At 42.5% G+C, this 23,770-nt stretch overlaps 1 protein-coding gene across 1 annotated transcript in view; it reads left to right on the top strand.

The window, feature by feature from the left end:
- Positions 1-23,770, top strand: part of efl1 (elongation factor like GTPase 1) — a 348,427-nt gene that overhangs the window by 276,933 nt on the left and 47,724 nt on the right. The window contains exon 19 of the mRNA XM_068017730.1: positions 6,143-6,327. Within this exon, the coding sequence (XP_067873831.1) occupies positions 6,143-6,327 (185 nt within the window). The remainder of the gene's footprint in view (positions 1-6,142; positions 6,328-23,770) is intronic.

The following is a 23,770-nucleotide window of genomic DNA, read 5'->3' as shown; positions in this document are numbered from 1 at the left end:
ACTGATACCCTCTGTCTTCTATGACCGAGCCAGTTCTGTATCCATCTTGCCAGCTCACCTCTGATCCCGTGTGACTTCACCTTTTGTACCCGTCTGCCATGAGGGACCTTGTCAAAGGCTTTACTGAAGTCCATATAGATAACATCCACTGCCCTTCCTTCATCAATCATCTTCGTCACTTCCTCAAAAAACTCAATCAAATTAGTAAGACACGACCTCCCCTTCACAAAACCATGCTGTCTCTCGCTAATAAGTTCATTTGTTTCCGAATGGGAGTAAATCCTGTCCTGAAGAATCCTCTCTAATAATTTCCCTACCACTGATGTAAGGCTCACCGGCCTATAATTTCCTGGATTATCCTTGCTGCCCTTCTTCAACAAAGGAACAACATTGGCTATTCTCCAGTCCTCTGGGACCTCACCTGTGGCCAATGAGGGTGCAAAGATTTCTGTCAAGGCCCCAGCAATTTCTTCCCTTGCCTCCCTCAGTATTCTGGGGTAGATCCCATCAGGCCCTGGGGACTTATCTATCTTAATGCTTTGCAAGACACCCAACACTTCCTCCTTTTTGATAATGAGATGTCTGAGACTATCTGCACTCCCTTCCCTAGGCTCGTCATCCATCAAGTCCTTCTCTTTGGTGAATACTGATGCAAAGTACTCATTTAACACCTCCTGGGATGCCAGATTTTGAAAACTAACCACTCAGATTCAAAAAGGAACTGTCAGTCAAACTAAATCAATCATAAAGTCGGAATATATTTGAAACACACAGACTTCATCGTCCTCTTGAGCCTGTTAGCGAAGAGACTGCAACGATAAACTGTACATCACAGGCTTTGGCTTTAGTTGGCAGCTAAATACCTCAAACACAATGACTGAGTGTTAAAGGGACAGACACCAAATCAAATAGAGGCATAGAGTCATTTACCGCACAGAAGGAAGCCATTCGGCCCATCGAGTCTATGCGCCTCTCTACGGAGCTATCCTGTCAGTCCCACTCCCCTGCTCGATCTTCGTAGCCCTGCAAGTTTATTTCCCTCAAGTGTCTATCTGATTTCCTTTCGAAATCATTGATTGTCTCCTCTTCCACCACTGTTGAGGACAGTGAGGTCCAGGTCAATACCACTCGCTGTGTAAAAAGAAAAAAGTGTTTCCTCATATTCCCCCTGCATCTGTTACCCAAAACCTTCAATTTGTGTTCCCAAGTCCTTGTACCATTAGTTAATGGGAACAGACTTTCCTTGTCTAAATTATCTAAGCTTGTCATAATCTTGTATACCTCTATTAAATCTCCCCTAAATTTCCTTTGCTCAAAGGAGAACAACCCCAGTTTTTCTAAACTAACCTTGCAACTAAAATCCCCCAAACATGGAAACATTCTGTTAAATCTCCTTCGCACTCTCTCAAGGACCTGCACATCCTTCCTAAAGTGTGGTGACTAGAACTGGACGCAGTACTCCAATTGGGGCCTAACCAGAACTTTATAAAGGTTCAACATAATTTCCCTGCTTTTGTACTCAATGCCTCTATTTTTGAAGCCCATGATCCCATATGCTTTGCTAACCATCCTCTTAATATGTTCAAAAATCGAAGCACATGAACTCCCAGGTTGCTCTGTTCCTGCACGCTCTTTAGAACTGTGCCAATAAGTATATATTGCCTCTCCCTACTCCTTATGTCAAAATGCATCACCTCACAATATCAAATTCCATCAGCCACTTGTCTATGCATTCTGCTGGCCTATCTGTGTCCTGTTGCAGGTGGTTCAGATCATCCTCACTGTTTGCCACACCTTCAAGTTTGGTGTCATTGGCAAATTTCGACATTCAATTCTGTATTCCAAGTCATTTATATATAGCAATAAAGCAGTACTCCCAGCACTGACAGTTGGGGAACACCACTGTCTACCATCTTTCAGTCTGAAAAACAACCGTTTATTACCATTCACTGTTTTCTGTCCTTAAGCCAATTTTTTATCCAATTGGACACTGACCCTCCTATTCCATGAGCCTCAATTTTTTTAACCAACCTTTTATGTGCTACTTCGTCAAACGCTTTCTTAAAATCCATATAGACAACATCCACCACATTCCCTTTATCAGCCTTCTCTGTTACTTCATCAAAAAATTCAATTAGATTAATCAATCATGATCTCCCTTTTACAAGTCTGTGCTGACTTTCCTCAATTAACTCGTACCTCTCCAAATGTCTGTTGATTTTTTTCCCCCTGATTATTATTTCTAAAACCTTACCTACCATTGATGTTAAACTGGCTTGTAGTTGCTAGGAATAACCTGACACACTTTCTTGAATAAGGATGTCACATTTTCCACTTTCCATTCCTCTGGCACCTCCCCCGTATCAAGGAAAATTGGAAGATTATGCAAGCCCTTCCGCTATCTCCATCCCCACTTCCTTTAGCAACCTGGGATGCAACTCATCTGAACCAGGTGACTTATCTAAACATAGTCAACCTTTTTAGTACATCCCTCCTCCCCCCATGACTGGATGAGTGCAGCTCCAACAACATTCAAGAAGCTTGGAACAATCCAAGAAAAAGCAGCCCGCTTGATTTGCACCCCATTCACCACCTTAAACATTCACTCCCTCCATCACCGATGCACAATGGCAGAAGTGTGTACCATATACAAGATGCACTGCAGCAATGCATCAGGGCTCATAGAGTCATAGACTTATACAGCACAGAAACAGGCCCTTCGGTATCTGTGCCGGCCATCAAGCACCTATCTATTCTAATCCCATTTTCCAGCACTTGGCCCGTAGCCTTGTATGCTTTGCCGTTTCAAGTACTCATCTAAATACTTAAATGTTGTGAGGGTTCCTGCCTCTACCACTCCTTCAAACAGTGTGTTGCAGATTCCAACCACCCTCTAGGTGAAAATTTTTTCCTTAAATCCCCTCTAAACCTCCTACCCTTATCTTAAATCTATGCCTCCTGGTTATTGACCCCACTGCTAAGGGAAAAAGTTTCTTCCTATCTATCCTATCAATGCCCTTCATAATTTTGTATACCTCAATCAGGTCTCCCCTCAGCCTTCCCTGCTCTAAGGAAAAGCACCCTAGCCTATCCAGTCTCTCTTCAGAGCTAAAATACTCCAGCCCAGGCAACATCCTGGTGAATCTGCTCTGAAACCCGCTCCAGTGCAATCACATCCTTCCTATAGTGTGGTGATCAGAACTGTACACAGTACTCCAGCTGTGGCCGAACTAGCGTTTTATACAGCTCCATCATAACCTCCCTGCTCTTATCTTCTATGCCTCTTTGCCTAACAAAGGCAAGTATCCCATATTCCTTCAGAACCGCCTTATCTACCTGTGCTGCTGCCTTCAGTGATCTGTGGACACGTACAACAAGGCCCCTCTGTACTTCCTATGGTCCTACCACCCATTGTATATTCCCTTGCCTTGTTAGTCCTCCCAAAATGCATCACCTCACACTTCTCAGGATTAAATTCCGTTTACCACTGCTCCGTCCATCTTACCAACCCATCTATATCGTCCTATAATCTAAAGCTTTCCCCCTCACTATTTACAACACCACCAGTTTTCGTGTTATCTGTGAACTTAGTGATCATACTGATTATTCACATATAAATCATTAATCTACACTACAAACAGCAAGGGTCGCAGCACCGATCCCTGCGGTACACCACTGGTCACAGGCTTCCACTTTCAAAAACAACCCTCAACCATCACCCTCTGCCTCCTGCCACTAAGCCAATTTTGGATCCAATTTGCCAAATTGCCCTGGATCCCTTGGGCTCTTACCTTCTTGACCAATCTCCCATGCGGGACCTTATCAAAAGCCTTACTGAAGTCCATGTAGACTACATCAACTGCTTTACCCTCATCTACACATCTAGTCAGCTCCTCGAAAAATTCAGTGAAGTTTGTTAGACACAATCTCCCCCTGACAAAGCCATGCTGACTATCCCTGATTAATCCCTGCCTCTCCTAGTGGAGATTAATCCTGTCCCTCAGAATTTTTTCCAATAGTTTCCCTACCACTGATGTTAGACCCACCGGCCTGTTATTACCTGGTTTATCCCTGCTACCCTTCTTGAATAATGGTACCACATTCGCTGTCCTCCAGTCCTCTGGTACTTCTCCTGTGGCCAGAGAGGATTTGAAAATTTGTGTCAGAGCCCCTGCTATCTCCTTCCTTGCCTCACATAACAGCCTGGATACATCTCATCTGAGCCTGGGGATTTATCCACTTTTAAGCCCACTAAAACAGCTAATACTTCCTCCCTTTCAATGCTAATTTGTTCAGGTATGTCACAATCCTCCTCCCTGATCTCCACTCCTACATCGTCCTTCTCCATAGTGAACACAGATGAAAAGTAATCATTTAAAACCTCACGTATATCCTCCGACTCCACACACAGATTGCCACTTTGGTCCCTAATGGGCCCTACTCTTTCTCTGGTTATCCTCTTGCCCTTAATATACTTATAAAATGCCTTAGGATTTTCCTTTATCTTGCCCGCCAGTGTTTTTTCATGTCCCCTCTTCGCTCTCCTAAATACGTTTTTTAAGTACCCCCCCTACACTTTCTATGCTCCTCTAGGGCCTCCGCTGTTTTCAGCTGAATCTGCCATAAGCCTCCTTTTTTTCCTTATCCAATCCTCTATATCCCTTGACATCCAGGGTCCCCTGTTGGTCCTACCCTTCACCTTTAGGGAACACGTTGGCCCTGGACTCTCACTATTTCCTTTGTGAATGACTCCCACTGGTCTGATGTAGACTTTCTTACAAGGAGCTGCTCCTTTGTCAGCACCTTCCAAACCTGCGACTTCCACCACCTAGAAGGTCAGGGACAGCAGATGCATGTGAACACCAAAACCTGGAAGTTCCCTTCCAAGCCACACACCATCCTGACTTGGAACTATATAGCTGTTCCTTCACTGTTAATGGGTCAAAATCCTCAAACTCCTCCCCTAATAGCACTGTGGGTGTACCTAAACCACATGGACTGCAGCAGTTCAAGGAGGCTCACCACCACCTTCTCAAGAGCAATTAGCGATGGGTAATAAATGCTGGCCCAGCTAGTGATGCCCACATACCAGGAACAAATGAAGAAAGTAGTTTCCTTGCTTCTACTACAAACAAAGCAGCAACAGTATTGGTAGGCATCTGCTGGTAGGCTGGTCAAATGGTCTAAATGTCAAGAATTGAAATATCCAGCTTTAACAACAGCAACCTGACTTTATATAGCACCTTTAACAGAGTAAAACATCCCAGCGGTAATCAGACAAAAATTGTCACTGAAACAAAGAAGGACAGGTGACCAAAAGTTTGGCCAAAGAGGTAGATTTTAAGGAGCGTCTTAAAGGAGGAGTGAGAGGTGGAAAAGTTTTGGAACAATGTTCCAGAGCTTGAGCCTAGAAGCCTGACGGCCAGTGGTGCAACAAAGGAAGTGGGAGATACACAAGTTGCCAGTGTTGGAGGAATGCAGAGTTGGAGGAGGTTACAGAATTCGGGAGGGGAAAGGCCATGGAGTGATTTAAGCAGAAGGATGACCTATAAGGTTGGAACTGCAGATCCCAGCTTCAATAAAGTGAATTTTCTCAGGTTTGCTGGTCAAGTTTTAAAGTTCTCAGCTACACTGATCCAAGATCGACTGTTTCAGAGAAAGATCGGCAGAACCATTTCTACCTCACGGGAGTGTATTTCCTGACTGTAGGTAGTATTTGTAATTGTTGATTCAGATTGAGAGTCAGATTTAAAACTTTTGCCCTTGAAAAACACAATAGATATACCCAATACGCATGCATTTATTTGATGGGTATTACATTATATTCTGACACAAACTTATACAGTGACTGTAATTTACTGTTAATGAAGTCATTTCGCAGAATTAGAACAGAAAATGCTGGAAATACTCAGCAGGTCAGCATCTGTGGAGACAGAAATAGAGTTATCATTTCAGGTCGATAACATTTCTGTTGGATGAAAGGTCGTCATGAAATGTTAACCCCTTCTCTCTCCACAGATGCTACCTGAGCTTCTGAATATTTCCAGCATTTTCTATTTTTCTTTCAGATTTCCAGCATCGTTAGTATTTGCTTTCATATTTCACAAATGTGTGTTTTAATGAGTCTTTTATGCTTTCATAGGTCGGGTCTATGCAGTCTTATCAAAGCGCACAGGCCGTGTGTTACAGGAAGAGATGAAAGAAGGGACCGAAATGTTTATTATCAAGGCCATTTTGCCAGTCGCAGAAAGCTTTGGCTTTGCTGATGAAATCAGGAAACGGACGAGTGGCCTAGCCAGCCCGCAGCTGGTGTTCAGTCATTGGGAGGTAAAAAAAAACAAATAATTCTGTAAGGTGTGGGTTTTTAATGTCCTTCAGAGGTTGGAGAGTTTTGGAGACATTTATCCGACAGAAGTGATGCATGGTACATCTTTTAAAGATTCCTAGAATTGAAGAATGAATCATCGGGCTGGATTTTGTTCAGGTTCTGTGGTGGGGGATGGGGGAGGTGCCGGAGAATCAGAGCATCATCGGCCCGCCACGGAACCCAACGCCAGTCTTCCTGGCGGCGGGAAAGCTCCATGGCAGCCCCTCCATCACTCTGCACCGGGACCCATGTTTACATATTTAAATTACATCTTTGTATTAATTAAAATGTAATCCGCAGCGATCATACCATCAATTCCTGATCTTCAGCGTGATGTGCAGTACTCACGCCTTCACTTTCCCGTCCAGAGAAAGCTGGCGCCATTCTGCACTCTGATGTGTATGGGGGTGGGATGGCAGGGGTCAGCTCTGCATTTTGTTGTGTATAGGGTTGGGGAGTGGGTGGGGAAGAGGTCAACTCTGCAATTTGTTATGTATAGGGTTGGGGAGGGGGGAAGAGGTCAACTCTGCATTTTGTTGTGTATAGCGTGGGGGTGGGGAAGAGGTCAACTCAGCATTTTGTTGTGTATAGGGTTGGGGGGGGGGCAAGAGTTCAACTTTGCATTTTGTTGTGTGCAGGGTTGGGGAGGGGGAAGAGGTCAACTCTGCAATTTGTTGTGTATCGGGTTGGAGGGGGGGGGGCAAGAGATCAACTCTGCATTTTGTTGTGCAGGTTGGGGAGGGGGGGCAAGAGGTCAACTCTGCATTTTGTTGTGTATAGGGTGGGGGAGAGGGAAGAGGTCAACTCTGCATTTTGTTGTGCATAGAGTTGGGGAGGGGGGCAAGAGGTCAACTCTGCATTTTGTTGTGTATAGGGTTGGGTGGGGGGGTGGGGGAAGAGGTCAACTCTGCATTTTGTTGTGTATAGGGTGTGGGGGGTTGGAGAGGTCAAGTCTGCATTTTGTTGTGTATAGGGTGTGGGGGGTTGGAGAGGTCAACTCTGCATTTTGTTGTGTATAGGGTTGGGGAGGGGGCAAGAGGTCAACTCTGCATTTTGTTGTGAATAGGATTGGGGAGGGGGGAACAGGTCAACTCTGCAATTTGTTGTGTATCGAGTTGGAGGGGGGGGCAAGAGATCAACTCTGCATTTTGTTGTGCAGGTTGGGGAGGGGGGGCAAGAGGTCAACTCTGCATTTTGTTGTGTATAGGGTGGGGGAGAGGGAAGAGGTCAACTCTGCATTTTGTTGTGCATAGAGTTGGGGAGGGGGCAAGAGGTCAACTCTGCATTTTGTTGTGTATAGGGTTGGGTGGGGGGGGGAAGAGGTCAACTCTGCATTTTGTTGTGTATAGGGTGTGGGGGGTTGGAGAGGTCAAGTCTGCATTTTGTTGTGTATAGGGTTGGGGGGAGCGCAAGAGGTCAACTCTGCATTTTGTTGTGTATAGGGTTGGGGAGGGGGCAAGAGGTCAACTCTGCATTTTGTTGTGAATAGGATTGGGGAGGGGGGAACAGGTCAACTCTGCATTTTGTTGTGTATAGGGTTGGGGAGGGAGGAAGAGGTCAACTGTGCATTTTGTTGTGTATAGGGTTGGGGAGGGGGGAGAGGTCAACTCTGCATTTTGTTGTGTATCGGGTTGGGGAGGGGGGGAAGAGGTCAACTCTGCAATTTGTTGTGTTGGGTTGGGGAGGGGGAAGAGGTCAACTCTGCATTTTGTTGTGTCTAGGGTTGGAGAGGGGGGGAAGAGGTCAACTCTGCAATTTGTTGTGTATAGGGTTGGGGGGGCAAGAGGTCAACTCTGCATTTTGTTGTGTGTAGAGTTGGGGAGGGGGAAGAGGTCAACTCTGCAATTTGTTATGTATCGGGTTGGAGTGGGGGGCAAGAGATCAACTCTGCATTTTGTTGTGTATAGGGTTGGGGAGGGGGGGCAAGAACGCAACTCTGCATTTTGTTGTGTATAGGGTTGGAGAGGGGGGGCAAGAGGTCAACTCTGCATTTTGTTGTGTATAGGGTGGGGGAGAGGGAAGAGGTCAACTCTGCATTCTGTTGTGTATAGGGTTGGGGAGGAGGGGGGGAAGAGGTCAACTCTGCATTTTGTTGTGTATAGGGTGTGGGGGGTTGGAGAGGTCAAGTCTGCATTTTGTTGTGTATAGGGTTGGGGAGGGGGGGAAGAGGTCAACTCTGCATTTTGTTGTGTATAGGGTTGGGTGGGGGGGGAAGAGGTCAACTCTGCATTTTGTTGTGTATAGAGTGTGGGGGGGTGGAGAGGTCAAGTCTGCATTTTGTTGTGTATAGGGTTGGGGGGGGCGCAAGAGGTCAACTCTGCATTTTGTTGTGTATAGGGTTGGGGAGGGGACAAGAGGTCAACTCTGCATTTTGTTGTGAATAGGATTGGGGAGGGGGGAAGAGGTCAACTCTGCATTTTGTTGTGTATAGGGTTGGGGAGGGAGGAAGAGGTCAGCTCTGCATTCTGTTGTGTATAGGGTTGGGGAGGAGGGGGGGAAGAGGTCAACTCTGCATTTTGTTGTGTATAGGGTGTGGGGGGTTGGAGAGGTCAAGTCTGCATTTTGTTGTGTATAGGGTTGGGGAGGGGGGGAAGAGGTCAACTCTGCATTTTGTTGTGTATAGGGTTGGGGAGGGGGCAAGAGGTCAATTCTGCATTTTGTTGTGAATAGGATTGGGGAGGGGGGAAGAGGTCAACTGTGCATTTTGTTGTGTATAGGGTTGGGGAGGGAGGAAGAGGTCAACTCTGCATTTTGTTGTGTATAGGGTTGGGGAGGAGGGGGGGAAGAGGTCAACTCTGCATTTTGTTGTGTATAGGGTGTGGGGGGGTGGAGAGGTCAAGTCTGCATTTTGTTGTGTATAGGGTTGGGGGGGGCGCAAGAGGTCAACTCTGCATTTTGTTGTGTATAGGGTTGGGGAGGGGGCAAGAGGTCAACTCTGCATTTTGTTGTGAATAGGATTGGGGAGGGGGGAAGAGGTCAACTCTGCATTTTGTTGTGTATAGGGTTGGAAAGGGGGGAAAGAGGTCAACTCTGCATTTTGTTGTGTATAGGGTTGGGGAGGGGGAAGAGGTCAACTCTGCATTTTGTTGTGTATAGGGTTGGGGTGGGGCAAGAGGTCAACTCTGCATTTTGTTTTGTATAGGGTTGGGGGTGGGGAAGAGGTCAATTCTGCATTTTGTTGTGTATAGGGTTGGGGAGGGGGGAAGAGCTCAACTCTGCAATTGTGTTTAGGGTGGAGAGGAGGAAGAGGTCTACTCTGCATTTTGTTGTGTATAGGGTCGGGGGGAAGGGGTCAACTCTGAATTCTGTTGTGTATAGGGGGAGGTAGGGGTCAGCTCTGCACTGTGTTGTGTATCGGGGAGGTAGGTGTGAACTCTGCATTCTGTTGTACTGTTTGCAGGGCTGGCAGCCTTTTAAAAATGACCTCAGCACCTGCTCCTTCATGAATGGCATCGCTGAGGCCACTCCTGCCACGTGATTGGGGGGAGCAGCCACTGTGCAAATGCAAAGTAGCCGCCGGGCACGGGGCCCATGTGTGGCGGAAGCCATTTTCTTCACCTGCTGCCGTTACCAGTGGCGGGAGAACAAGATCCAACCTATCGTTAATACACTCTTTTACAATCAAAGACTTGAAAGAAAAATGATAGACTTGCACCTGTGTAGCGCCTTTAATAACCTCAGGATGTCCCAAAGCACCTTACAGCCAATGAAGTGCATTTGAAGTGAAACATGGCTTCCAAATTGTATACAAAGGCCCAACAAGCAACAATGTGATAATGACCAGATAATCTGTTTTTTTGTGATGTTAGTTGGGGGATAAATATTTGCTGGAACACCGAGAACAGCTACACTGCTCTTGTTCAAATAGTGCCATGGGATATTTTACGTTCACCTGAGAGGACGGATGTTGGTTTAATGTCTCAACTGAAAGACAGCATCTCCAACAGTGCAGCACTCCCTCAGTACTCCAAACAAGTGTTAGCCTAGATTTTGTACTTGTGTCTCTGGAGTAGCACTTGAAACCAGAATCTTCTGACTCAGGTGAGAGTGCCACCACTGAACTAAGGCTGATATTTTGGCAACACGCACTTTTCCTCAAACAGCGAATGTTGATGACATTTGGGCGACTGGTTTGCAGGAGATAAAGATTCAAACCATGCAAGGCACTGACTTGTTCTGAGCAATCAAAATTATGAATTGTTGTTTGAAGTTGTTGGAGCACCTTAGAGTTAATTATTTTACTTGCTGTGTATATTCAGACTCACTCCCTCTTGAAAACCACTTATCATGAGAGGCTCAACACTCAGTTTGAAGGAGTTTGTCAGAATATGCCTTTCTCACTGAAATTCCCACAGTAGTAGATGATGGAAATTTGAGAGATAATCAAGATTTCCCAAATTTTGATCTTGTGTGTTTGATATAGCAACAATATTCAGGCTTGAGAATAAGAACAAGCAACGCACAATAACTTACTGGCAGATCTATAGATGCTCCCAGAACAGCGTTAGGAAGCTGCAACCTGTTCTTATGGTACTGGACTAGAAACCCAGATATTTGAAAATTCAGATTCCACCATGGCAAGTTGTTGGACTGTTGTAAACACCCAACTGATTTACTGTTTTTCTGAGGGAAAGGAGCCTGTCACCTCTGCACAACTGTAGTCCCACACTTGTTCTAAATAATCTCTGAAAATTGCTACAGAAGTCCCACCCTTATCTTCTCGGGGGGTCAGAAAAACAGAAATAAGTAAAAATAAAAGTTGGATGATCACAGGCCCACAGCACATGAGTTTCGAAACATTAATTTAAACAACAAATAATATACTGTGAGTATCATTGCCTGAGTAGGGAATCAGCCTCTGAATATTTCTTGAGCTCTTAAATTGACTTATACAACACAGGACAAAATCAGTGTTAGCAGACTGTGACATGACAATGTCGAATACAAGGCTTTGTCTTCCACAAATTCTGGCAGACAACAACTGTGGCGGTAATAGGTTTTCCACTTTTCTTTTAAATCAGCAGGGAAAAACTTATACTCAAATCCATCATGTTTATTAATGCTTGATTTTTAAAAGGAGCAATGAAGAGAGGTTCTTCCAAGTGAATTTTCTTTCATTCTGAATGGCTCATTGAGGCACTTGAGGCTGGCTGATTATGAGCAGCAACCCCAGTTTGCCCCATTCTACTCTCTCGTTGATCTTCCTGCCCAGTGCGCCCTTTGGGGGCTAATCTTGCCAATCTCTTTCCTGACCAACTTACGTCTTCCACTGTTGACCCTGTAGGCTCTGACAGCGGTGCAGCTCTCACTGGCCCTCTGCGCATTTCCCATCAGGATGTCGGCTCACTTGTGAACAAGGTCCTTGCCATCCTTGAACTTTGTGGATGATTGCATCAACATCATGGTTTTAACGGAAACCTGGCTGAGGGATGTGACACCTTTTCCCTCTAGAAGCCTCCACACCTGGCTACATCTTCCACCACTTGCCCCATCAAGACCATCGTGGTCATGGTGTTATGGCGCTATCTGCAGATCACATCTTGGCCTGACCCTCTACTCCTCTGGCACTTTGTCCTTTGAGCATCTCATCATCTTCTACCCCCTCACACCTCATTCAACACCATCATTCTCTACCACCTTCCCAAATACAATAAAAATGTTCTCACCAAGATATCTTCACTGCTTTCCTCCCTCAGCCTCTGCACTAAACAACAAAACTATTACTTTCTCCCCAGCCGGCTGTTCGCCCTGGTATGGCCCTCGTCTCCACTCCCTCAAGTCCAAGTGACGCAGACTTGGAAGGATATGGCGAATAACTAGTTTAGCCATCCACCGTCACATCTGGCTGGATCACATAGAGCACTATCTGGTCTTGCTCTCGTCTGCTAAAACTGTCACTTTTCCAGGATGATCCTGGAATGCAAAGAAAATCCCCGCTTCTTTTCTGTACTGCAAATTGTCTTCTTAAATCACTCTCCCTTCTCTCCTTCACCCTCACATCCAACAATAAGTGCGAGAAGCGCATGGACTTCTTTGTCACTAGAATTGAGACTATCTGATCAGCTGCCTTTACCCAATCCATCCCTTCCAGTAGCCCACAGGGCCAAACTTCCTCTCAAGCTCCCCCCTGCCCTATCCGAGAACTCTCATCTTTCTCTAATTCCTTTTTCTCTCCCCTCGTGTCTTCTCCGAGCTCATCTTTTCCACGAGACCCACCTCCTGCTCCCTCAATCCTATTCCCACTAAACTGCTGATCACCCACCTTCCTTTTGTTAGCCAATATTGTTAACAGTTCTCTCTCTTCAGGTGTTGTCCCTCTTTAAATCACTGCTCCTCAAAAAAAACCCTTGACCTTGCTGTCCTTGCAAACTGAAAGGGGATCTCAAAATCCCACGAGGAAGTACTGAAAGTATAGATTCCACTTATGTCAGCACTATAAGGTTACAAGATCTATAAAAGAAATCAGTTGTCTTACTTGCATTCTATTGGATTAATCATGCCGAGAGTCACCAAACGGTCACCTTTCATGGCTTGTCAAAATTATCATGGCTCAGATTGGCTCTCCCCAGATTGTTTAGAGATGCTGAGTAATCACAGAATCTATTGAAAGTAGGGCAAAATAAAACAAATTAGTTTCCCTTCTTGACAAATGAAAATTATTAAATCCTCTGAAGCTGCTCTGATACAGCAGTGTTAGACAGAAATTGGAAGCATTCAAAGAGGTAAATGGAAGTATAAGAAATTACTCTTAAATGCCTGCAAAAACCTTCAATTTTACTTTATTACTTTGCTTTTTGTTTCATTGTTTTTTTTACCTCTTAGAATTATACAACCATTCACGTTCACAGCACAGAAGGAAGCTGCTGGCTCATTGTGTCAACATTATTTGCTAGAGGGATCCAAAACTAATCCCACCGCCCTGCTCTCTCCATAGTTCTTTTATTTTTATCCTTGGAATGCTGGCGAAGCCAAATTGATTAAATACTTGAGGTGGTGATATTGGGCCTTCTCATTGTATTACTGCAGTCCTTGTGATGACGGTAGGGAATTCGAGGATTTGGACCCAAAAATGCTGATATATGGCCAAGTCAAGATGATGTGTGATTTGAAGGGGAATTTGGAAGGACAGGTGTTCCCACAGCATTGCTACTCTTCATTTTCTTGATGGTGAAGGTCACACAGCAGGGAAGTGCTGTTGAAATAACCTTGGTGAGTTGCTGCACTGCACTCTATAGATCATACATACTCAGCCACTATGTGCCATTGGTGGAGGTTATGCTTGTTGAGTGAGAGGAATTGACTCTGTCGATGTCGCTCATAATTTTAAAAACCTTTATTGAATGTTACCAAGTATTAAGAGCACAGAAACAGTCTATTTGGCACAACAAGTCTGTGCTGGCGTTTATACTCCACATAAACCTTCTCCCACCCCTCTTTGTCTAATTCAATTAACATATGCTTTTATACCTTTCTCACATACTTATCTAGCTTCCCCTTATATACATCTATACTTTCGCCTCAACTACTACCGGTAGTAGTTCCATATGGTAGTGAGTTCCATATTCTAATCACTGTCTGGTAAAGATGTTTCTGCTGAATTCCCTATTAGATTTATTATTAACTATGTTATATTTATGGCCCCTAGTCTGGGCTCACCTGCAAGTGGAAACACCTTCTGTACATTTACCTTCTCAAACCCTTTCATAATCTTAAAGACCTCTATAAGGTCACCACTCAGCCTTCTCTTTTCCTGAGAAAAGTGCCCCCAGTCTTTTCTGATAGAGGGGAGGCGGTGGCGTAGTGGTATTATCACTGGACTAGTAACCCAGAGACGCAGGGTATTTCTCTGGGGACATGGGTTCGAATCCCACCGCAGCAGAAGGTGGAATTTGAATTCAATTAATAAATCTGGAATTTAAAGCTAGTCTAATGATGGCCATGAAACCATTGTCGATTGTTGTAAAAACCCATCTGGTTCACTAATGTCCTTGAAGGAAGGAAATCTGCTGTCCTTACCTGGTCTGGCCTACATGTGAGTCCAGATCCACAGCAATGTGATTGACTCTTACATGCCCTCGAAATGGCCTAGCAAGCCACTCAGTTCAAGGGCAATTAGGGATGGGCAATAAATGCTGGCCTGGCCTGCGACGCCCACATCCCATGAAAAAATTTTTAAAATATATGTTTTTGAGCCTCAAAATCCTTTTCTTGTAATATGGAGACCATAACTGTTCGTAGTACCCCAAATTCTATACAAGTTTAACATAACTTCACTGCTTTTCAATTTTATCCCTATAGAAATTGACCTCTGAGTGTTTTCTGGTCTGGTGGTGATAGTCTCAGTATCTCAAGTTTCTCTTCATAACTGGTACCATCCTGCTTTTAAGGAGAGAACTGGGATTGTGGAACAGGGTATTGTGGGAGTAAAACTTAATGTGATCTAACATTTGCAATATAAATGTTTATTGTGCACGCATCACAGATAAATGTTTATTTGGGAAAACCCAAGAACCAGCTATTGCTGCTGTAAGTACTATACAAAATTAGATTTTAAACCTTATTTATTTTCAGTATAATGTAAAGAAATGTGAGCTGGCAAGATCAAAGCCCATATTGTTTTACTTTGCATTGCCTACATAGAGATACTTTTTCAACAGAACTCTTTGCTTGCCATGCCAGTTGTTTGAGCATCTTACATCAAGCTACAGTCAGATGATTGTGGTTAGCTCAAAGGGTCATTTCACACCTCAGTAGAAAGAAATTCTTGGAGATAGAATTTTTGGTTGGACTGGTGAACAGTTTTCTACAGTCATTATAGTCTGTGCATGCTGTGAATTGAAATATTTTTGATCTTTTCAGATGTCATTTTTAAATTTTTACAAAACAGGTAGTTAACCTTGATTCAGTGTGCAAATATATTCTGTATAAAAACGAGCAAGACTTTGAGCAAAATGAATAACAATAAAGGAAATAGCATAGGATTGAATTTATATAATGCAAAATGACTTTCAAAATAAAATGTAGGCTTTGATATTTTAAATTTCTTGATGGTGACAGTTTCGTAGCAGTTACCACTGCTTATTTAATTTTTATTTATATCTTGGACAGGGAAAAGTGGAACATGACAGACAAAAATAATTAGTGTCTCTATAACTGATAAATATTCATAACTTTAGGATCACTGCTAATTCTAAGATGCCATTGCTGTATTGGCCATCTTTGAAGCATATGGCTTTTGTGACCGTATTTAGAAATATTATTTATAGTGAGATTGGAAGTAGAATCTCCAAAGCAATCTGTTAATACAGCTCCTATTTATTACAATAAATTCTATTTGGTTTTTGTTGAGTCTTCAGAATCCAGAACTCCTGTTAGCATAGATGTCGGTGGCCTCAATGGTAAGAACTGCAGTCGTGATTAAAGTGACTACTTTTACAGGTTTCCATTGTGTTTTACAATCAAATTCCTCCTCTTGGCATAGTCAAGCAGAACTTGAAAAAAGGAAAGACGTTTGAGGGTTTTTAAGCTCCTTTTTATGCTAAGAAAATAAATTCAATTGAAGACAAATCCATTAAAACATTTTTTTCTTTCATTTGTGGTGTGATCTCAAATAGCTTCATTTCACCGACTGGGATTAATGAATTCTAATGCTCAATATTGAATTCTGCTAGGATTCTGAGTGCAAATGACACACAAGATCTCAGATATCCTTTTCTCATCCATGTATCCTCTTGATTTATCAAGTAATCTCAGGGATACCTATCCTAATACGAACACTCACAATTTTTTAGTATGGCTTCTCCTTCCTGACTGTCTTCAAATCATTTTTTTCTCCCCACTCTTTTTAGTTGCTTGCTTATCACAAAGTGAACCATTCCTGCAGTACTGCAAAGATGAATCTGAGATCTATTGTAGCACAAGGATGAGGCACCAGTCTTTGGGTTTACTTTAAACACATATTCTTTGATGTATCACTGCACTCTTCGATTCCTCTCAGAGTCCAATGGGTGTTAGTTGTTCCATCTTCATTTGGCAACCTTGATAATTTTGTTGTCACCTAATGTTGCCTACCTCACCAAAGGTCTGGTTGGACAGCTATGTTAGTTTCACCTTATTCAATTGAGAATTCCACTTTTGCTTCATGTTTGGTCTCAATATTTTTCACCCATATTTTCAATTTAAACCAAGAAACATTATTGTACATCATCTCCAGAAGTCTTTTCCTAAAATGACAGCCACAGATGATGTCTGCTTCTTTCATTGGAACATGGCATATCAATTCTGCAAATCTTTCAAGGAAATAAATTAACTCATATCCTCAGAAGATTGTCACACGCAAGTTGTCTAATATAGAAGTCTTTTTAAACTTCTGACATAGACAACAACTTCTTCCCTTCAGCACTCCGTCTCCCACATGGGGAAGTTGACAGGAAATATCTGGAAAAGCTGTTTTGGGTTAAGCATGTTGGACCAATTATTCTCTGTTGTCACTGTCTTCGATGGCACTTTGCAAGTACATTTAACAACGCTTAAGCATTTTGGGGATGAAACTTATTCATTTGTGAACCTCTGAAATCTTCCAGCTGGTGGTCTGACTTGGCATTCGGAATAAAGTAAAATAAGCCAGTTATTAAACTCATCAGTACTTAGGATGCCTGCAGAGAATTCTTCAAATTTGCTACTGTATGAAGACAATCCATCCTGCAGTACTGGTATAATAGGGCGGCGCAGTGGTTAGCACCGCAGCCTCACAGCTCCAGGAATCCGGGTTCAGTTCTGGGTCCTGCCTGTGTGCAGTTTGCAAGTTCTCCCTGTGACCGCGTGGGTTTTCGCCGGGTGTTCCGGTTTCCTCCCACAGCCAAAGACTTGTAGGTTGATAGGTAAATTGGCCATTGTAAATTGCCCCTAGTGTAGGTAGGTGGTAGGGAATATGGGATTACTGTAGGGTTAGTATAAATGGGTGGTTGTTGGCACAGACTCGGTGGGCCGAAGGGCCTGTTTCAGTGCTGTATCTCTCTAAATAAAGTTTAAAAAATAAATAAAATAAAAAAATAAAAAAAAATACTGCAACCATGAATGTGAGATCTATCGTAGCATAAGAATGAAACACCAGTCTTTAGAATTGGCTTTTAAAAACTGATTTTTTTGAGTGATGTATCACTGCACCACTCAATTCCTCTGAGAGCCCAATGAGCATTGGTAGTTCTATCTCCATATGACAGCCTTGATAATTTTAACTTGTCTAATATTGCCTGCCTTTCCAAAGGTCTGGTTGGCCATTTCATGTAAAACATTCATAGTCAAGCAACGTATCTAAGTCAAATAATCCACAGCCTTAAGTCACTTGGCATTAGCCACATGTCGGCAGAGAAGAGTGTCCCAGTGTTGCCCCTTGACTTTCAGCAAAGTGTAATGGTGGTTGTATGAACTTTTAATGCTGTGACCAACAAAAAATATCCAGCATTACAATAATAGGACTTTTCTTTCAATATCTGGGTTTTGTTTGAATACATGCCTTTGATCTAAAGAACACAGGTGAAGTAATGATGGTTTGCCAATGATGTGCGAGTAAATTGAAGTGGTTAATTAAGAGTAGCACATTGCATTAAAACCTCTTGGCTGCAAAGCAACTTATTCTATAGCATATAGACAGACTTGGGTGAGCAGAGTTCGTTTTTTAATGCAAAGTTACCTCCTTGCAGTGATCTACTTACTGAGTTCAACATCGTCCTGTACTCTACTATCTCTGAAACATTCGGTAGTATCAGATTGAAGGTTTATAGACTAATGTCTCTATATTTACAAAGAAGAAACAAAGCAGTTATATATGTCTTAACAAGAATATCCATGGCTTCTGAATTAGTCAAGGTTCATCTAACGGCCAAGGTTCCTGATATTGCAGTACAAACAACAACTTGTATTTATATAGTGCCTTTAACTTAAGAAAACATCCCAAGGCACTTCACAGAAGCGTTATGAAGCAAAATTGGGCACAAAACCACATAACGCAATGTTAGGGCAGATGGCCCCAAGTTTGGTCAAAGAAGTAGGTTTTCAGGGGCATGTTAAAGGAGGAAAAAGAGGTGGAGAGGTTTCGGGAGTGAATTCCACAGCTTCGGGCCCTGGCAGCTGAAGGCACAGCCACCAGTAATGGAGCAATTAAAATTGGGGATGCTCAAGAGGCCAGAATTAGATAAGTGCAGATATCTCAGAGGGGTTGTGGGATTGGAGGAGATACAGAGATGGGGGGGGGCGGGTAAGGCCATGGAGGGCCTTGAAAACAAAGATGAGAATTTTATGAAATTGAGGCATTGCTTGACCAGGAAACAATACAGGTCAGGTTTCAGATGTTCTCTTTTCTCAGGTCAAACAACATATGCAACTTTTCTGATTGATTCTAGCAATCTCCTATATTAATCAAACAATACAACAGTAATACAACAGCTTGCATTTATATAGCACCTTCAATACAGAAAAATATCCCAAGGTACTTCATAGAAGCGTAATCGGACAAAAATTATTTGATTGATAAAATTAAACTGGGAAGAAGATAAGCTTCACAACATGCATGTTAAGGTTAACTGAGATATCAGCAATCACTCACCTCTGTTGAACCTGTATTTTAAAATGGAGCAAACAATTTCTGTAGATCAAAGAACCATTTGCTAATTAAATCAATGAATCAATCTGATTCACATCAAAGAAACCTTTGAAGCCAGAGTCAGGAAAACAAGCATTGCAGGCATTGTCACAGCAATCTTCCTGCTCCACTGGCTATATATTGATCGTTTTGAAGAGTTCTCTTTACTTGGGAGTCACAGAAATCTGCAAACCACTAGCATCCAGTTTAAGTTTTAGAAGGTACAAAGGTATTCCAGCCCAACTTAACAAGGTTTGGTCCATGATCTTTTGAGAGCAGAAGAGTATAGGAACAAGAATCCTCATTCAGCTCAAAGAAGAATATTGCTACGAGGTGACATGCTGTCTATTTCTTTGGCTGTTCCTAAGGTCCTGCCATGTTATAGTATTTTTCATGATGTGGAATGCCCAGCTGGCTTCTGATAACTTCCTAGTTCATATGGTTCAGCATTACACCAGACAGTGCGCTCTGAGCTTGAAGTAGGTTTAAACATTACTAACACATACCATTACTTCCCATTGATTAAAACTAACCGACCAACCAACTGAAAAGCACTGTCTACATAATATTCACGGAATCTTTTTTGTAAAAAAATACATTCACTAAAAAGTAACTAATGAGCAACCAGAAACTACCATAAGTGCACTCGTTGGTCAAAAAATCTATCGTCATTCAGTGTAAAGGTTTATAGCCACTTGGATACTATATTGATGGATTGCTTGCATCAACTTTAGGAAAAAAAGGCAAAGATAATTACATTTTTTAAACATATTTAAATTTTAACATAGAATATGAAGGGTATCTATATTGCCGCTCCTTCACTGTCACTGGGTCAAAATGTGGGAACTTCCTCCCTAAGCAATGTTGATATACCTGCACCCCAAAGACTGCAGCAGTTCAAAAAGGCAGCTCACCACCAACTTCTCAAGGCCAATTAGGGATGAGCAATAAATGCTGGACTAGCCAGCGATGTCCACATCCCACGAACGAATAAATTAAAAAAAGGTAAGTGGTCCCTCCTCTTGAACCCCTCTCAATAGTACCATTTAGATTATGCTCCCTCTCTATGTTTCTCCCAAAGTGTATCACTTTACACATATCCACATTAAATTGCACCTACCATACCCATTTCACCTGTCTCTTTGTCTGCCTGAAGTCTATTGCTAACCTGCTCACTGTTTACTATATTGCTAAGTTTTGTATCATCCACAAACTACAAAATCGTACGCCCTGAACCCAAGTCCAGCTCATTTTTATATGTGAGTATATATAACAAAAAAAGCAGTGATGCAAATGCCTCCCCAGGGGACCCAACTGCATACTTCTCTCCAGTAAGTAAAACATCCGTTCGTCACTACCCTGCCTACTATCCCTTAACCAATTATGTATCCAAGTTACCACTGTCCCTTTAATTTCATGTGCTTCTATTTTTTGAATAAGGCTGCTATGTGATACTTTATCAAATATCTTTTAAAAGTCCATACATTCTATATCTACCGCACTACCTTCATCTTTATTATTTCATCAAAGAACTCAATCAGGGTTAGTCAGATAATATATGCCTTTAATAATCTGTACTGGCGGTCCCTTATTAACCCATGCTTCACCAAGTGAAAATTAATTTTGTCTTTGACAATGGTCTCAAGTAGTTTTCCCACCTCTGACATTAAACTGATTGGCCTGTAGTTACCAGGTTTATCCTTGTCCCCCTTTTTGAACAGGTGTGTAACATTTGCAATCCTCCAGTTCTCTGGCACCATTCCCATATCCAAGGAGGATTGAAAGATTATGGTGAGAGTTTCGGCTACCTCCATCCAAGCTTCCCACAGAAATCTAGAATCCATCCCCGCTTAACTGGGTAACGTTAACTTTGAGCAATGCCAACCTATTAGCACGTCCTTTCTAATTTGTTATCCTATCTAATATCTCTACTCCGCGCCCCTCCCCCTCCACTACTACAATAACTTCATCCTCTTTTGTGAAGACATATGCAAAGTACTTATGCAGTTTCTCAGTCATGCCTTCTGCCTCCACAAGAAGATTTTGTTTTTTGTTCCTAATTGGCCCCAGCATTGCTTTAACTATCCTTTTTACTTTTTTATATTTCTAAAAGATTTTTGCATTTTCTTTTATGTGACTTGCTTATCATTTCTCATATTCTCTCTTTGCTCTTCTTATACCCTTTTCTCAATTCCCCCTGCACTCTTTCTATGCTGCTAGTTTTCAGTTATCTTCTGTACCTGGTATTAGTCATAAACCTTTTTCTGTTTTATCTCATCTTTTTCCTTTGTTATCCAGGGAGCTCTGACTTTGGATGCTCCATCTTTCCTCCTTATGGGAATGTGCTTGGTTTGTACCTGATCTATCTCTACCTTAAAGGTCTGTCATTGCTCATTTACTGTTTTCCTGGCCAATTTTTGTTTCCAGTCAAGCTGTGCTAGATCCTTTCTCAATTCACTTAAATTGGCTCTCGTGAAATTGGGTAGTTCCACTGTTGGTCTTTCGATGTCCCTTTCCTTATCTCTTTTAAACTTAATGATATTATGATCACTATTGCCCAGATGTTCTCTCACTGAAACACACTCCATTTGCTCTACTTCATCCCCAGAACTACATCCAGCACTGCTTCATTGCTCATTGGGCTCGAAGCATACAAATAAGAAAGTTCTCCTGTACACATTTTACAAATTCTTCACCCTTATTGGTCTTTACTCTGTTTTCCTTCAGTCTATATGGGGTAATTGAAGACCCCTATTATTACTGGGCTGTTATTTTTACATTTCTCTGAAATTTGCCGACAGACTTGCTCCTCTATCACCTCACTATTTGGGGGTCTATAGTAAGCATCTAGCAATGTAACAGCACTTTCTCTGTTCCTTAACTCTAGCTAAATCAATTCCGTTTTTGAACCATGTAGTATATTGTCCCTCTGTAGAATTGTAAAATTATCCCTGAACAATACTACCCCGCCTCACTGTCTTTTTCCCTTCCCTATCCCCCTTGTATACATTGTACCAAGGAATGTGTTGTTCACATTCCCGCCCAAGTTTAATTCGGGTCTCCATTACAGCCAATATATCATAACACCAAGCACCTGTAGCTCCTCAACCTTATTAGTAACACTCCTCGCATTAATACACATGCATTTCAACACCATGCTAGTCTACTTTGCTCTTTTCCTCCATCTAGTTCCTGCTCTTTCTATACTATTCTTTATTCTATTACTTTTTACCCTCCTGGTTTACTATGCACCTTATCTCTCCACTCTGCTGCTGCGTCCTGGTTAACCTCCCCCTGCCAGATTAGTTTGAACACCACCCACCCGCCCCCCCACCCCCCCCAACTGCCGCCGCCCCCATTGCACCACCACTATTACGAGTTAATCTCCCTACAAGGACATCAATTCCAGCCCTGTTCAAGTGCAACTCGTCTTTAACATATGCAGTCTGCTAGCATATTATTCCTCAATTTTATTGCAGCTAGTTTGTGAAGATACGGCCATACAAACAATAATAGACAGGAAAAGATCTTCTGATCCATCCATACTGGTCCACGTAATAGTGATACCTTGTGCATCAAAATATATTGACTCCCCACCCCATTCAAAACCATGTGATCTCCTAGGAGAAATGAAAATAACGGATCAAAATCAGAATGTGTTCAGATTTTCTTATAAGTTATTTATTAATAGACAGCATACATCAGTAATCTCTTGTCAATATAGCTATCTCTGGTGATTTTAGGAGTACAGAGTCAGTTGGAGTAATTAATTAATACACTGCCTGAGAGTGTGGTGGAGGCAGATTCAATCATGGCTTTCAAAAGGGAATTAGATAATTATCTGTGGAGAAAAAATTTGAAGAGCTACAGGGAGAAGGTGGGGGAGTAGGACTAGCTGAGTTGCTCTTACGGGGAGTTGGCACGAACATGACAGGCCGGATGGTGATTCTATTTCTATGAATTAAAATTTCATACAACACTGCAACAAGGCAATAAAAACACTATTTTTGAAATACAGGAAAAGACCATTTGACTCAAATAAGCTTATTTTCATTATGTCATTCTCCCTAACCTGTTGTCGGACCGTATCTGTCTATCCCTTTGCCCACTAGAAATGCATTTGACATAATCTTGGGTAGGAATGCCAAAAAAGACCATTTCATCCCTTTGCTTGACCAGAAACAGGGGTATTCCTCTAACTGAATTAATTTTTCTTCTTTATTCCTGTCCATCTCCCTTTGAGAATAGCTTACAGATATCAGCCTCACTCATACTCTTTACAGTCCATTCCAAACATACACCACTCTCTCTGTTTGCTTCCTTTGTTAATCTTCTCAAGGATATCATTTCACCCCAATGGGATTAATATTGTCTTATTTGTTCAGCTCTGCCCTAATATTTCCATTTCCGAGACCTTAACATACTGACGTGGCATAAGCCCTTGACGCACTCACTTGTGACTCAGCCATTCATGGAGGTCAAATTGGCCATTAGAAGTCAAGCCAGTAGTGATAAACTGGAGAGTAAAAATAGTACATGGATGCTTGGCTTTATAGATAGAGTAACAGAGTACAAAAACAAGGAAGTTATGCAAAACCTTTATAAATCACTGGGTTGGCCCCAGCTGATGTTTGTTGTACAATTCTGGGCCCCGTCCTTTAGGAAAGAATGTCAAGCCCTTGAAGAGGTGCAGAGGCGCGATATTCTAGAATGAAAAGGAGTAACATTTTTAGTTTTAAGCAGCCTTACCTGAACTGCCGATT

This window comes from Heterodontus francisci, chromosome 38 (assembly GCF_036365525.1).
Source record: "Heterodontus francisci isolate sHetFra1 chromosome 38, sHetFra1.hap1, whole genome shotgun sequence".
In the NCBI taxonomy this organism is placed as follows: Eukaryota; Metazoa; Chordata; class Chondrichthyes; order Heterodontiformes; family Heterodontidae; genus Heterodontus; species Heterodontus francisci.
This window is presented reverse-complemented; position numbering and strand designations above follow the sequence as displayed.